Source organism: Rhinopithecus bieti, unplaced genomic scaffold (assembly GCF_001698545.2).
Source record: "Rhinopithecus bieti isolate Rb0 unplaced genomic scaffold, ASM169854v2 scaffold_35884, whole genome shotgun sequence".
Taxonomy (NCBI): Eukaryota; Metazoa; Chordata; class Mammalia; order Primates; family Cercopithecidae; genus Rhinopithecus; species Rhinopithecus bieti.
The window spans coordinates 135,926-149,737 of NW_016814992.1; the positions used below are offsets into that span (position 1 = coordinate 135,926).

Here is a 13,812-nt window from a genome sequence, read left to right on the forward strand (position 1 = left end):
TAGGCCGCGGGGCCAGCAGCCGCCCCAGCCCCACAGCCGCAAACAGCGGTGCGCCATGGCCGCCGCCGTGGCCCTCTCGGCCCGGGACGCTGCGCAGGCGCGGGCAGGCGACGACTGGCGGCCTCGGGAAGCAGGCTCCGCTCGGGGAGAGGCCGCCAAGCAGCGCAGCGCACCCGCGGCTCCGCGGAAGAGCCCAAGCTCTCAACGCGGCGTCTCCCGCCGCCAGCCCCGCCCCGGCGCGCTGACGTCGGCGTCTTCTCTCAGAGGCCGGCCGCGACCTCAGCCAGCGCAGGAGACCGGACCAAATGGTAGGAGCGTGGGGGCGGGACTGGAGGCGGGGCCGCCGGAGCGGCGTTGGGGCGCGGCTGGAGGAGAGGCCGAAGAAGGACCTTAGAGGGCGAGGGGGAGCTGGAGGCGGAGCCGATGGCGAAGCGGGGACGGAGTCGAGGGCGGACAGGGGAGGGCGAGCGAGAGCTGGGGTCAGGGCCGATGGCGCACGTGGGGGGCGTGGCTGCAGGCGGGGCCAAGGAAGAACCGGGAGGGCAAGCGGCGAGCGGCGAGCAGGAGCTGCAGGCGAGGCCGACGGAGGAGTGGCGGGGCGTGGCTGGAGGCGGGGACTAAGGGGAGACGCTGGACTGGGATCCTGGGCTCCCGGGCCTGGGCAGCTGGGTGGGCCAGCCAGTGAGGAGCGAGGTGGAAGTAGCGAAGGCCCCAGCGGCGCCAGCTCAGTCATCGGGTGTTGCTAGGCTCTGGAGACACCGAAGCACACATTCCTGACCCTGGGAGGGCGATGCGAAGATTCACAAGCAGCAAGGAGTGTTGGGGCCGTGCAGCCTGCGCTCTAGGAACCCTGTCGGGGAACTGGTTCTCGGAGAGCAAGTCGAGTCTTACAGGTAGTGGAAACTACACATTGTTTCCTGTACCGTGACAGCGGAGGAAAAAAAGAGAGGTCTTTGAACCGAGGTGGGGGATTTGGGAGTTTTTCTGAGACGGGCTCTCGCTCTGTCGCCCAGGCTTGCGACGCTGGACTTCAGGCAAAGGACAGTAATCCTTGAGAGACAGGAGACAAACCAAGTGAGTCCTGTGATTACCCCAATGGCAGTAAAACAATAAGAAAAAGATATACCAGCCGGGCGCGGTGGCTCAAGCCTGTAATCCCAGCACTTTGGGAGGCCGAGACGGGCGGATCACGAGGTCAGGAGATCGAGACCATCCTGGCTAACACGGTGAAACCCCATCTCTACTAAAAAAAATACAAAAAACTAGCCGGGCGATGTGGTGGGCGCCTGTAGTCCCAGCTACTCCGGAGGCTTAGGCAGGAGAATGGCGTGAACCCGGGAGGCGGAGCTTGCAGTGAGCTGAGATCCGGCCACTGCACTCCAGCCCGGGCGACAGGGCGAGACTCCGTCTCAAAAAAAAAAAAAAAGAAAAGAAAAGATATACCAGAAACACCATCATACCATGCTCGCACAAAAGAAAACTGAGTAGACAGATTTTAGGGCAAGGAAATTGCAAACAAAATTAATTTCAGGGGAAAGAGTATCACTAAAGGATGAATAGGATCGGGTTTCTTTTCTTTTCCATTGACAGGGTCTCACTCGGTCACTTAGGCTGGAGTGCCATGGTGCAATCGTAGCTCACTGCAGCCTCCAACTCCTGGGCTCAATGGATCCTCCCGCCTCAGCCTCCCAAGTAGCTGGGACCACACGCGCTTGCCACCACACTCGACTTTTTTTATTTTGCGTAGAGATGGAGTCTCACTTTGTTGCTCACGCTAGTCTCAAACTCCTGACTTTAAGCAGTCCTCCTGACTCAGCCTCCCAAAGTGCTGGGATTACAGATGTGAGCCACCCACACCTGGCCAAGAGGATTTTTATTATAATAAAGGGGTCAATTCATTAATAGGACATAACAACGTAAACATCTTTGTTCCCATTAACAGAAGCTTAAAATACATGGAGCAAAGACTGACAGAACAACAACTTCCAATTATATTTGGAGATTTCAAATCCTTCTTTTGATAATTGACAGAACAATTAGACAGGAAAATAGTAAGTATATAAAAGACTTAAATACAATCAACCAACTAAATCGAATAGACATTTATAGAGAACCACTCATAACAACAGAATACACATTATTTTCAAGTTTTCACGGAACACTTATCAAAATAAACCATATTATAGGCCATAAAAATATGAAGAGGAATCAAGTCTTATAAAACATATTTTCTAACCACAGTGAAATTAAATTAGAAATCAGTATCAGAAATAGGCTGAGGTGAGAGGATCACTTGAGCCCAAGAGTTCCAGACAAGCCTGGGCAAAACAGAAAGACCTCATCTTCAAAAAAGAAAAAAAGCTAGACTAAGAAAATGAAGTAAAACCAAAGAAGAGAAAGAAGATAAGCGTAAAAATCAATAAAATTAAAAACTGAAAGAGAGAAATGAATGAAATCAAAGGGTGTTCTTTGAGAAGATTAATACTCAGACCAATCAGGAAAAAAGAAAATGACACAAATTGGCCTGGTGCAGTGGCTCATGCCTGCAATCCCAACACTCTAGCCTAGGTGACAGAACAAGACTCTGTCTTTCTAAATAAAAAAAAAAGTTCAGTATAACTTTTTTTCATCAGTGTGGACAGAAACAAAGTTACAAAATGAAAAGTAAAAGCCTCTTCATTTCTCATGTTCACATCTTAAAGATAACTTTCTTTCTTTTTTTTTTTTTTTTGAGATGGAGTCTCACTCTGTCACTCAGGCTGGAGTGCAGTGGCCCAATCTTGGCTTACTGCAAGCTCCGCCTCCCGGATTCACGCCATTCTCCTGCCTCAGCCTCCAGAGTAGCTGGGACTACAGGCACCTGCCACCAAAATTTTTTTGTATTTTTCGTAGAGACAGCGGGGCTTCACCGGGTTAGCCAGGATGGTCTCGATCTCCCGACCTTGTGATCCACCCACCTCGGCCTCCCAAATTGCTGGGATTACAAGCGTGAGCCGCAGAGCCTAGCCTTTTTTTTTTTTTTTTTTTTTGAGACAGAGTCTCACTGTCACCCAAGCTGGAGTGCAGTGGCTGATCTCGGCTTACTGCAACCTTTGCTTCCCAGATTTCAAGCTATTCTCCTGCCTCGGCCTGCAGAGTAGCTGAGATTACAGGCACCTGCCACCATGGCTGGCTAATTTTTGTATTTTCAGTGTTTCACTATGTTGGCCAGGCTGGTCTCTAACTTCTGACCTCAGGTGATCCACCTGCCTTGGCCTCTCAAAGTGCTGGGATTATAGGCATGAGCCACCATGCCCAGCCTTTAAAGGTAACTTTCTAGGTAGTTTTTTCTGTGTGTGTGTGTCCATACATTTTATATGTATCTGCAAGCATATAAAACTAATTTTTAGGCCAGGTGTGGTAGCTGATGTCTGTAATCCCAGCACTTTGGGAAGCCAAGGCTGGTGAATTGCTTGAGGCCAGGAGTTTGAAACCAGCCTGGCCAACATGGTAAAAACCCAACCTCTACTAAAAATACAAAAAATTAGCTGGGCATGGTAGCATGTGCTTGTAGTCCCAGCTACAAGGGAGGCTGAGGCATAAGAATTGCTTGAACCAGGAGGCAGAGGTTGCAGTGAGCCAAGATGGTGCCCTGTACTCCAGCCTGGGCAACAGAGCGAGACTCTGTCTCAAAACAAACAAAAAAACTTATGTTTACATGAATGAACGTGTACTTTATGCACCTTGATTTTTTCTTTTGCTTAACATATATTTTTGTATGTTAATAACATATAGTTCCCCCCAGTCATTAATAAGCTCTATTGTATTCTCTTGTAAAGTTTTAATAGTTTTCTCACCAAGCATCATTTAGACTACTTCTCATTTCTTTTTATTTCAGAAGCCACCATGAGCTTTTTTTCTTTGTCACCCAGACTGGAGTGCAGTGGCACGATCATAGCTCACCACGGCCTTCAGCTCCCAGGCTCAAGCCTCAGCTTTCCAAATAGCTGTGACTACAGGCCTGCACCACCACAGCTGGCTAATTTTTAAACTTTTTTGTAGTAGAGTTTCACTATACTTCTGAGGCTGGTCTCAAACTCCTGGCTTCAAGTGATCCTGCCGTCTTGGCCTCCTAAAGTGCTGAGATTACAGGCATGAGCCCACGCACCCAGCCAAGTATTCTTATTGGTACATGCATATATACACATGTGCCAGCGTCCATTCAGAGGATGGTTTCCTAGCAGAGAGATTGCTTGGTAAACAGTATTTTTTAGAAAATGATGTGTGTTTTGTGGCTAGGGCTTGAGCTCGCTCCCCCAGAGTTGTACTGTATACAGTCGCCCACTAGGCGTCAGGAGAGCTCCATGATTCTCTAGACAACGCCATGCATTTCCAAAAAACCTTCAAATGTGTTCACAAGGCTGGTCTGGATTTTTCAAAAAATAATTTTTCTATTGTTTGTAGTTCATCTCCACGAACAACCTAATGCTGTGTTTTCTCTAAAGTGAAGCTGACATAATCTTTTCCAGTGGTGGTCTTGGTTTGTGCTACTGTTCCTGGCAATGGGCCTCAGGTAAAGGAATAGAAGACACAATGTCCAGTTGCTGTCTTCCAGATGATAATGAATAAAACCATGAATCATGTCACCGATGCCAGTGTGCTACCAATGCATGTTGCATGAATGACAATTACAGAACATTTAGAAGATTCTTTATCACCCTTTTACTTGGTAGTGATCAAATATTTTTCTAGAAGTGTTGACCACAATAGTATACTCAAATCATAAAGTTTCTAGATGTTTCCCAATTGTATCTTCTTGTAAAAAAATGTGATGATTGCTTTGGTACACCAAACTCCTTGTCATAAGCCATCTTTTGAGTACAGTACCACAATCCCAGAGGGCATTATGTGAGAAGGCATTTGAAAGCTGAGAAGGAAATGGTTTGTTAGGAGCCTAGTGAGAAGCTCTGTAAGCGAGATCGGATAGAATTGAAGTGCCCAGAAATAGAAGTAAGGAGGAGAACGTAAGATGTGTATTGAAAAGACTTACTTCAGCAAATTTTTTTTTTTTTTTTTTAAGCCTGTTGCCCAGGCTAGAGTGCAGTGGTGCAGTCTTGGCTTACTACAACCTCTGCTTCCTGGATTCAAGTGATTCTCCTGCCCCAGCCTCCCAAGTAGCTGGGACTACAGGCGCCCGCCACCACACCAGCTAATTTTTTTGTATTTTTATTAGAGACAGGGTTTCACCATGTTGGCCAGGCTGCTCTCAAACTCCTGACCTCAGGTGATCCACATGCCTCAGCCTCCCAAAGTGCTGGGATTACAGGTGTGAGCTACCACGTCAGCAATTCTATGTAGGTGTTGAAAAGAAGACACATACCACACAAACTAAAAGGGATGTGCTCTGTTTTTTCAGAGACAGGGTCTCACTTGTTGCCCAGGTTGCAGTGCAGTGGTGTGATCATAGCTCACCATAACCTTGAACTCCTGGGCTCAAGTGATCCTCCCACCTCACACTCCTAAGTATCTGGGACAACATGCTCACAGCACCACACCCAGGTAATTCTATTTAAAAAAAATTTTTTTTGGCCAGGCGTGGTGGCTCGAGCCTATAATCCCAACACTTTGGGAGGCCGTGGTGGGAGGATCACCTGAGGTCAAGAGATTGAGACCTTCCTGGCCAACATGGTGAAGCTCCGTCTCTACTAAAGTAATACAAGAATTAGTTGGGCGTGGTGGTGGGCACCTATAGTCCCATCTACTCGGGAGGCTGAGGCAGGAGAATTGCTTGAACCCGGGAGGCAGAGGTTGCAGTGAGCCAAGATCATGCCTCTGCAGTCCAGCCTGGTGACAGAGTGAGACTTCATCTATAAAGAAAAAAAAGATTTTAGAAATGAGATCTGGCTACGCTGTCCAAGCTAGTGTCGAACTCCTGGCCTCAAGCTATTCTCCCTCAGCTTCCCGAAGCACTGTGATTACAGGGATGAGCCACATGCCTGTCCTGCTCTGTTTTCATAATACTCTGGTACATCTTGTCCATTTGAGTCTCAAGGTGGTTGTGAATTTAGTAAGAGAACATGTCCTTGGATTCCAGTAATATTCTGTAAGTTCTTAGAATAGCCAGTGCTGGCAGGTAGCTAGGCACTAGTAGGCAGCTACTTCTGCACCTTGCTCTGACACCGTGGCAGGCTGAGGTCTCTGTAGAGAAGATCTTTACTACCACTGTCTTTACAGATCAGCGAAACACTACAGCCTGAGTTTTGTTATAGTCCTTGGGTAACAGATGAGGCAAACATCTATGACAAATGGGAAACATCCCCTCAGAATCTTCTTACCTATTGGGAGAATGGTTTTCTCTCTAAGTTAAAACAAACTTTCTGATACAGCAGTTTTCAAACTTATTTATTTTTAGCAGCAGTCTTTTATAAAAATGAAAATTTGACATGGAATTTCAATGTATAGAATCTGAATATATACAAGCAAAAGTAGGACCACTGCTTGAAAAACTCCTCAGTTTACCCCCGAGCTGGTCAGGAAGGTCACAGGGTTTCCCAGATACGGCTGGAAACACACTAGACTAGATGGCTCTGTCAGTAATGACACTAGACGGCGCACCCACCGCCCCATGGCCAAGCCATGTTTACAATAGCTAGTTTACAAGCCCTAGGAGTCACCCTTGACTCACTGAACAAGCAATGTTCAAGTGACTACTGTTTGCCACCACCTGGGTTAGACCCTGGGTACACAAAGATGAAGGAGGCTCAGGTCTCATCCTTAAGGAGCTCAGAGTCCCTGCAGAACTACTTTCTAAACTTTAGGGAGCATTGTAATTGCCTGGGCTGCTCATTAATATGTATTGTTTCTGGTTTTCACCCCAGAAATGCCCATTCGAAAGGTGTGGGGTGGAGCCTAGAAAGCTGCATCTTTAATCTAGTGGGAGAAACACAAACATAAGTGCAGTAATGAGGAACCAATGCGCTGGGTGTCAACAGAGGCAGCAGGAGGACTGCAGGATGACGGAGGGGCATGACAGGCACCCAGGCGGGCATCATGAGGCAGGGAGGGCATGCCAGCAGAGGGAGCCCCAAGGGGCAAGTCCCAACTGCCTGGCTGTTAAAGTCTTCCAGAGGAGTGAGCCAGAGCCAGAGCTGAAAGGGCCGCACAGTAGGGCTGGTCATACACCAGCAACCTGAGAGGAGCTCGCTCATATGGTGCACTGCTTCGCATCACTGTGCTAAGGACTTCACACATGTTCTCATTTCATTCTCACAAGTCCCACCAGGTAGTGCTACTACTAGTATTCCCACTTCATGAATGATGTTGACATTTAGCGAGATTAAGTGACTTGCAGAAGGGGAACCAGGACTGGAACCCAGGTTTGTTCCTTTCCAAACCCTTGTCTTTAACTATTAAATCCTATTGCCTCTTTTTTTTTTTTTTTTTTTTTTTTGAGACAGAGTCTCGCTCTGTTGCCAGGCTGAAGTGCAGTGGCGCGGTCTCCGCTCACTGCAACCTCCTCCTCCTGGGTTCAAGCCATTCTCCTGCCTCAGCCTCCCAAGTAGCTGGGATTACAGGCATGTGCCACCATGCCCGGCTAATTTTTTTGTATTTTTAGTTAGAGATGGGGTTTCACCACGTTGGTCAGGCTGTTCTTAAACTCCTGACCTCGTGATCTGCCTGCCTCAGCCTCCCAAAGTGCTGGGATTACAGGAGTGAGCCACCACGACCAGCCTTTGTTTTGTTTTGTTTTGTTTTTCGAGACAGAGTCTTGCTCTGTCACCCAGGCTGGAGTGCAATGCATGGTCTCAGCTCACTACAATTCTCCTGCCTCCCACGTTCAAACAATTCTCCTGCCTCAGCCTCCCAAGTAGCTGGGACTGCAGACATGCCCCACCATGCCTGGCTAATTTTTATATTTTTAGTAGAGACAGGTTTCACCATATTAGCTAGGCTGGTCTTGAACTTCTGACCTCAGGCAATCCATCCTCCTTGGCCTCTGAAAGTGCTGGGATTACAGGCATGAGCCACTGCGCCCGGCCCCTATGGCCTCTTAAAAGATGTAGACAAGGGAATGAACCAAAACAATCTGGAAGAGGTAAATTCCAGAGGACTTGAGGATTGGTTGGCTGTAAGGAGTGAACAATCATTCCCTCTTCTCCAGCCTGGGGTGCCTAAGTGATGCCACCGACCTGAAAGATTTGTGGAAGAGGAGTGTGCTGAGGAAGGAAAGCTCTGCTAGCTGCCTAGGGAAATGCCTGCAAGTAGCTGAATGTGTGGGAATGAAGCTTGGGTAGAAATCTGAGATAGAGATGTTAGTTTGGGAATCATTGGAAACTGTGAAACTCAATGAGTTCACTCAGAAAGAGAGGTGTTGAGTGAGAAGAACAGAAAAATGGAGGATCAGTAGAGTGCAAAGGAGGCAGCGAAAGGGAGTGTCACGGAAGCCAAGGGAGTGGAGTTTCAGGAAGAGTCACCTGAGTTCAAGTGCGTAGAGAGGTCCAGAAAGACAAGGACTGAACAGTACCCACCGGATTGGCACGTTTGATGGTTACTGACGACCTTATTAAGGAGTCAAGTTTCAGGAGCCCATTATAGCACGTCGCAGAAGAACTAAGTGGAACAACAGCAAGCTGGAGAGCGCAGGCATGGACCATTCTGTTGAATGGCTAGAATGAGAAGTGAGGGAAACAATTGCAGGACATGACAGGAAGTGGAGCAGCCTGGAAGGCAGACTCCCAGTGCTTCTCTGCACGGGTTGGCATTTGCCAGCATAAACTGCTAGGATGGCGAGAGTAATCCATCCTTTGCCTTGTGAAAATGGGCTTTTGCAACCAGGCAGATGACTGTGGTTCTCAAGCTAAAGAAATGGAGAAGAGGCATCGCAGCCTTAAGAGATAAAGGCTAGGCCGGGCGCGGTGGCTCAAGCCTCCGTAATGCCCAAGGCACTTTGGGAGCCCGACGAGGGGGGGACTGCACGAGCGTCCAGAGACGAGAACCACCTCAGCTAACACCGGTGAAACCCTGTCCTCTACTCACAACCAAAATCACAAAAACACTAGCCGGCCGCCCGCACTGGTCGGGCGCCTGTAGTCCCAGCTATCGGGAGGCTGAGGCAGGAGAATGGCACTGAACCAAGACGAGGGAGCTTCGCATGAGCTCTGAGACTCCCGCCACTGCACTCCAGCCTGGGTGACACGAGCAAAGACTCCGTTCAAAAAAAAACAAAAAAAAAGAAAAAAAAAAGCAGATGGCTAGGGATGAATTTTTCTTCAAAATTCTCCATTTCCTGGAAGTCTTCACTTCTAGTTCCCACACCTGCTGGTGACAAGACACAGTCCTGATTTCCCTGCCTGAGAGGCTCAGCCGGGGGCCAGAGGAACAGCTGCATCCTGGTGCCGTTCCGCCAGCCAACAGGTGGCCACCCGCCCTTCTGGGTGGCATCTTTCCAGTTCTACAGAAACTATAAAACTGAAACAACAACAAAGGAACTGCTGGGCGTCGCTGAGTCAGACCCGTGTGCCACCTGGCCGCCCGCACACCCCATGCCTGCCTAGGAGGGCCTTTCTGGGCTGCTGTCCAGAGCGCATGCGCCGCCCTGCGGCTAACTCTCCGCAAGGGCTGAGGGGTGGGCCAGCTCCGTCTCTGCAGGAGCGCTCCTCTAACAAAGGGCATGGCTCCACTTACTATTTACTTAAAAACAGTACATCTTTTTCTATTGGAGTGGTTGGCGATTGGGGATTGCTCCTTTGTTTCCCACAAAGCCCAGGCAATCCCCACCGGGTTTGTTTGGGGTGGGCAGGGTCCTGGTGGGTGAAACAACGGAAATGGTGTAACTCCTTTGGGGAACCACAGACAGAAGCAAGGGCTGGGAGGGGAGTTTTCTTTCTTTCTTTCTTTCTTTTTTTTTTAAGTCAAAAGACTTGGCCATATTTATAATCAAGGGTGGGATGCAGGGTGGAAGAAACCGAAATTTGAGTAGAGAAGACTGGCAGAGCAGATCCCCCCGACCCTGGCCTGTGGAGACTTGGTGAGGTGGGCGTCATCTGAGGACAGAGGGCAGTGGGGAGCTTGGCCTGGGTCCAGATCGTGACAGCATCTCCTGCAGACAGGATATTCGCCCTGTGTCTGACACTGCGTCAGTACTCACGACCACTTGCGGGCCGTCCAAGGCCATGAATGAGTGGTGACCCAGTGTGGGCCCCAGCAGCCCCGCTCCAGAGCCTGTGCCCTTAACCAGCACAAACCAACATACAGCTCCACCGTATCTAACCAAAGGGCCCAAAGGCAATAGAGATCACACTTCTTGGATGAATTTTCTCTACGTGGCAAGAAGCAAAGTCATCAGCCCAGAGAGAGAGGGGCCGGGAACTGACAAGGAGGTGTGGGGAGCATGGTCCAGGGTGGGGCAGGGTGATGATCAAGGATGAATGTATTATCGGTAGGGGACCTGGATAAAACAAGATGCCTGGAGTGCCTTCTTTGACAATCTGTAAGATCATGCCTTTTCTCCAGTCGCACAGAGTCATCTGGGCTCCTACCAGAGAGGGCCAACTGCAGCACAGAGGGAGAGAATGGAAAGACCAGAGGCAGGAGCAGCTCAGATTAGCCCTAAAGAGGTGCAGGACAGGTGGGATGGGCAGCATAGGAGGGCTGGGAATAGGAGCTAATGGAGTGTTTGAGGGCTGGGGGTGGCTGTGAGGTTAAAGAGAAGATACCACTTGAGTGAGGTGGCCAAGAGGGAAGGACTGGAGGCAGTGCTCAGAGTCTGGGGGACCAGTGAAAGCTTAAAGATACATGTGCATTCAGATGGGATTCAACAATTCAACATTTATAATACAGAACCACGACCAAGGCTAAGGAGGGTCCCTGGTGGGCTGAGTTGCTCTAGACTGAATGTTTGTGTTCCTCAAATTTGTATGTCGAAGCCTCATTTCCAGTGTGGTGGTATTCAGAGATGGTACCTTTGGGAGGTGATCAGGTCGTGAGGGTGGAGCCTCATGAACAGGATGACTGCCCTTATAAAAAAAGGGACCCCAGGGAGCTCCCTCACCCCTTCTGCCACATGAGAATGCAGCAAGAAAACACCATCTAAGAACCAGGAAGCCAGCCCTCACCAAACACCAAATCCACCAGGGCCTGATCTCCTCTGCCTCCAGCACTCTGAGAACTGACTGATGTTTAAACCCATTTATGCCTGAAGTTGCAGTTGTTTGAATTTTTGCTATCAGACCTTGGCAATTACTTTGAGCAGTAGGATATAAATAGCTCCCACATGCTTAGCGTTCCGATAATGGAACACTAGGCATAAATGGGTTTAAGCTGCCCAGTCTGTGGAATTTTGTTGTGGCAGCCAGGGCAGCCTATGAGGGAGTGGCTGGCTATGTCCTTGAGAACTGTTTCTTTACTCTTTCTCTCTTTCTTCCTTTCTTTCTCTCTTTCTTGTCTTTCTTTCATCTCCTTCTTTCGTCTTTCTTTCTTTTTTCTTTGTTTTTTTTTTTTTTTTTTTTTTTTTTTTTTTTTTTTTTTTTTTGATGGACTATCACTCTGTCACCCAGATTGGAGTGCAATAGTGTGATCTTGGCTCACTGCAACCTCTGACTCTTGGGTTCAAGTGATTCTTCTGCCTCAGCCTCCCAAGTAGCTGGGATTACAGGTGCCTGCCACCACTCCTGGCTAAATTTTTGTATTTTTAGTAGAGATGGGGTTTCGCCATGTTGCCTAGGTTGGTCTCAAACTCCTGGTCCCAGGTAATCCGCCCGTCTCAGCCTCCCAAAGTGCTGGGATTACAGGCATGAGCCACCATGCCTAGCTTTACATTTTCTTTCTTGCTGGTGACTTTTACCCTCCTGTTGGCATTGAGATGGCCACACTAGTTCCAGAAGCTAACCAATGAAAAAGACTTGTGCTTTGGACCAAGGACCTTTTTCCTGGCAGTCTCTCAGCAGACACCCTCATGTCTCCCAGGCCTGTGCTGGGTCACATGAAGGCTCCTAAATGAACCTCAGACCCTCAGACCACAAGGCAGCCTTGCAGCAAGGGGGCAGCTTCCCTGAGGCACTGAGTATGAGATGGGTACCACCACAAAGTCAAAGTTCTGTTAGGGAGGAAGAAGGTCCTCAGAGTGGGATACTGGAGTTTGAGATTTTTGAGGTGAAAGAGTTCAAAATGTGAGCAAGAGGCCAGGCGCAGTGGCTCAGGCCTGTAATCCCAGCACTTTGGGAGGCCAAGGTGAGCGGATCACCTGAGGTCAGGAGTTCAAGACCATCCTGGCCAACATGGTGAAACTTCATCTCTACTAAAAATATAAAAATTAGCTGTGCGTGGTGGTGGGCACCTGTAATCCCAGCTACTTAGGAGGCTGAGGCAGAGAATCACTTGAACCTGGGAGGTGGAGGTTGAAGTGAGCCGATATCGTGCCACTGCACTCCAGCCTGGGTGACAGAGTGAGGCTCCATCTCAAAAAAAAAAAAAAAAATGACAGGAAGGCCCAGGGACCACAGGCCTCTGGGTGGGTCATTCTTGAGGATATTGACATCACCCGGAATTATGGCACAAGGTGGCAAGGGCATGGAGAGGGACACAGCAAGCCAACCTGCCAGACCCCATAAGTGGAGGGGTGCTGGAGAGGAGCAGGTGACAGACAAAGAGGAAAGGGGGCGGGGTGTGCTTCTTTTCCTTCTCCCTGAACCCTGTTGACTATAAGCACCTTAATTCTGAGCAGGCTTCGTCCTACTGCTCTGGGCAGGTGCCCATGTCTTTCCTATCTAGGGCAACAGCTTCTTGCCTGGCCTCCCTGCTTGTCCCCACTCCCTCTACTCCCTGGTTTCCAACCTTCACTGCATTCCGGAATCCCCAGGGAGCTTCTCAAAGCCTAATGCCCAGGCCACACTGTAGTCCAGTGAAAGGAAAGTCCCTACGGCTGCTTCCGAGCACCAGCGCTTGCCAGAACTCCTCGGGTTATCCATTATTATGCAGCCCAGGTTGGAAGGACACCTCTGCCTGTTCCCGCACTGCCCATTCTCTTCTCAAAAGCCAGGTGGAAGTGGTACAGTTCTTTTAGAATTTGTCTGGCAGGTTTTCTTGTTTTTACTGGAAAATCCTCCAAAGGAAAAACAATAAAAAGGCAGTAGGAGCAAGTCATTCCCGTTCATTCAAAACCAGTTGTCTGGCTGGCGCCGTGGCTGCCACCTGTAGTCCCAGCACTTTGGGAGGCCAAAGCAGGAGAATTGCTTTAGCCCAGGAGTTCAAGACCAGCCTGGGCAACATAGCAAGACCCTGTCTCTACAATATATTTGGTTTTTATTAACTGGGCATAGTGCCTGTAGTCCCAGCTACTTGGGAGGCTGAGGAGGGAGGATCACCTGAGGCCTGGAGGTTGAGGCTGCAGTGAGCTATGATCACATGACTACACTCCAGCCTGGGTGACAGAGTGAGACCCTGTCTCTTCTTTTTTTTTTTTTTTTTTTTTTTGAGACAGAGTCTTGCTCCGTCACGCAGACTGGAGTGCAGTGGCATGATCTCGACTCACTGCAACCTCTGCCTTCTGGGTTCAAGCGATTCTCATGCCTCAGCCTCCCGCGTAGCCAGGATTACAGGCATGCACCACCACACCCGGCTAATTTTTGTATTTTTAGTAGGAGATGGGGGTTTCACCATGTTGGCCAGGCTGGTCTCGAACTCCTGACCTCAAGTGATCCTCCCTCCTCGGCCTCCCAAAGTGTTGGGATTATAGGCATGAGCCACCACATCCGGCTAACCCTGCCTCTTAAAAAGAGAAAAAAGGGCGGGCGCGGTGGCTCAAGCCTGTAATCCCAGCACTTTGGGAGGCCGAGG

General features: G+C 49.3%; 1 protein-coding gene across 1 annotated transcript in view; it reads left to right on the forward strand.

The window, feature by feature from the left end:
- Positions 1-790: 790 nt before the first annotated feature.
- The window catches only part of PRELID3A (PRELI domain containing 3A), a 38,896-nt gene continuing 25,874 nt past the window's right edge, over positions 791-13,812 (forward strand). The window contains exon 1 of the mRNA XM_017852870.1: positions 791-919. Coding sequence (XP_017708359.1) covers positions 791-919 — 129 coding nt within the window. The remainder of the gene's footprint in view (positions 920-13,812) is intronic.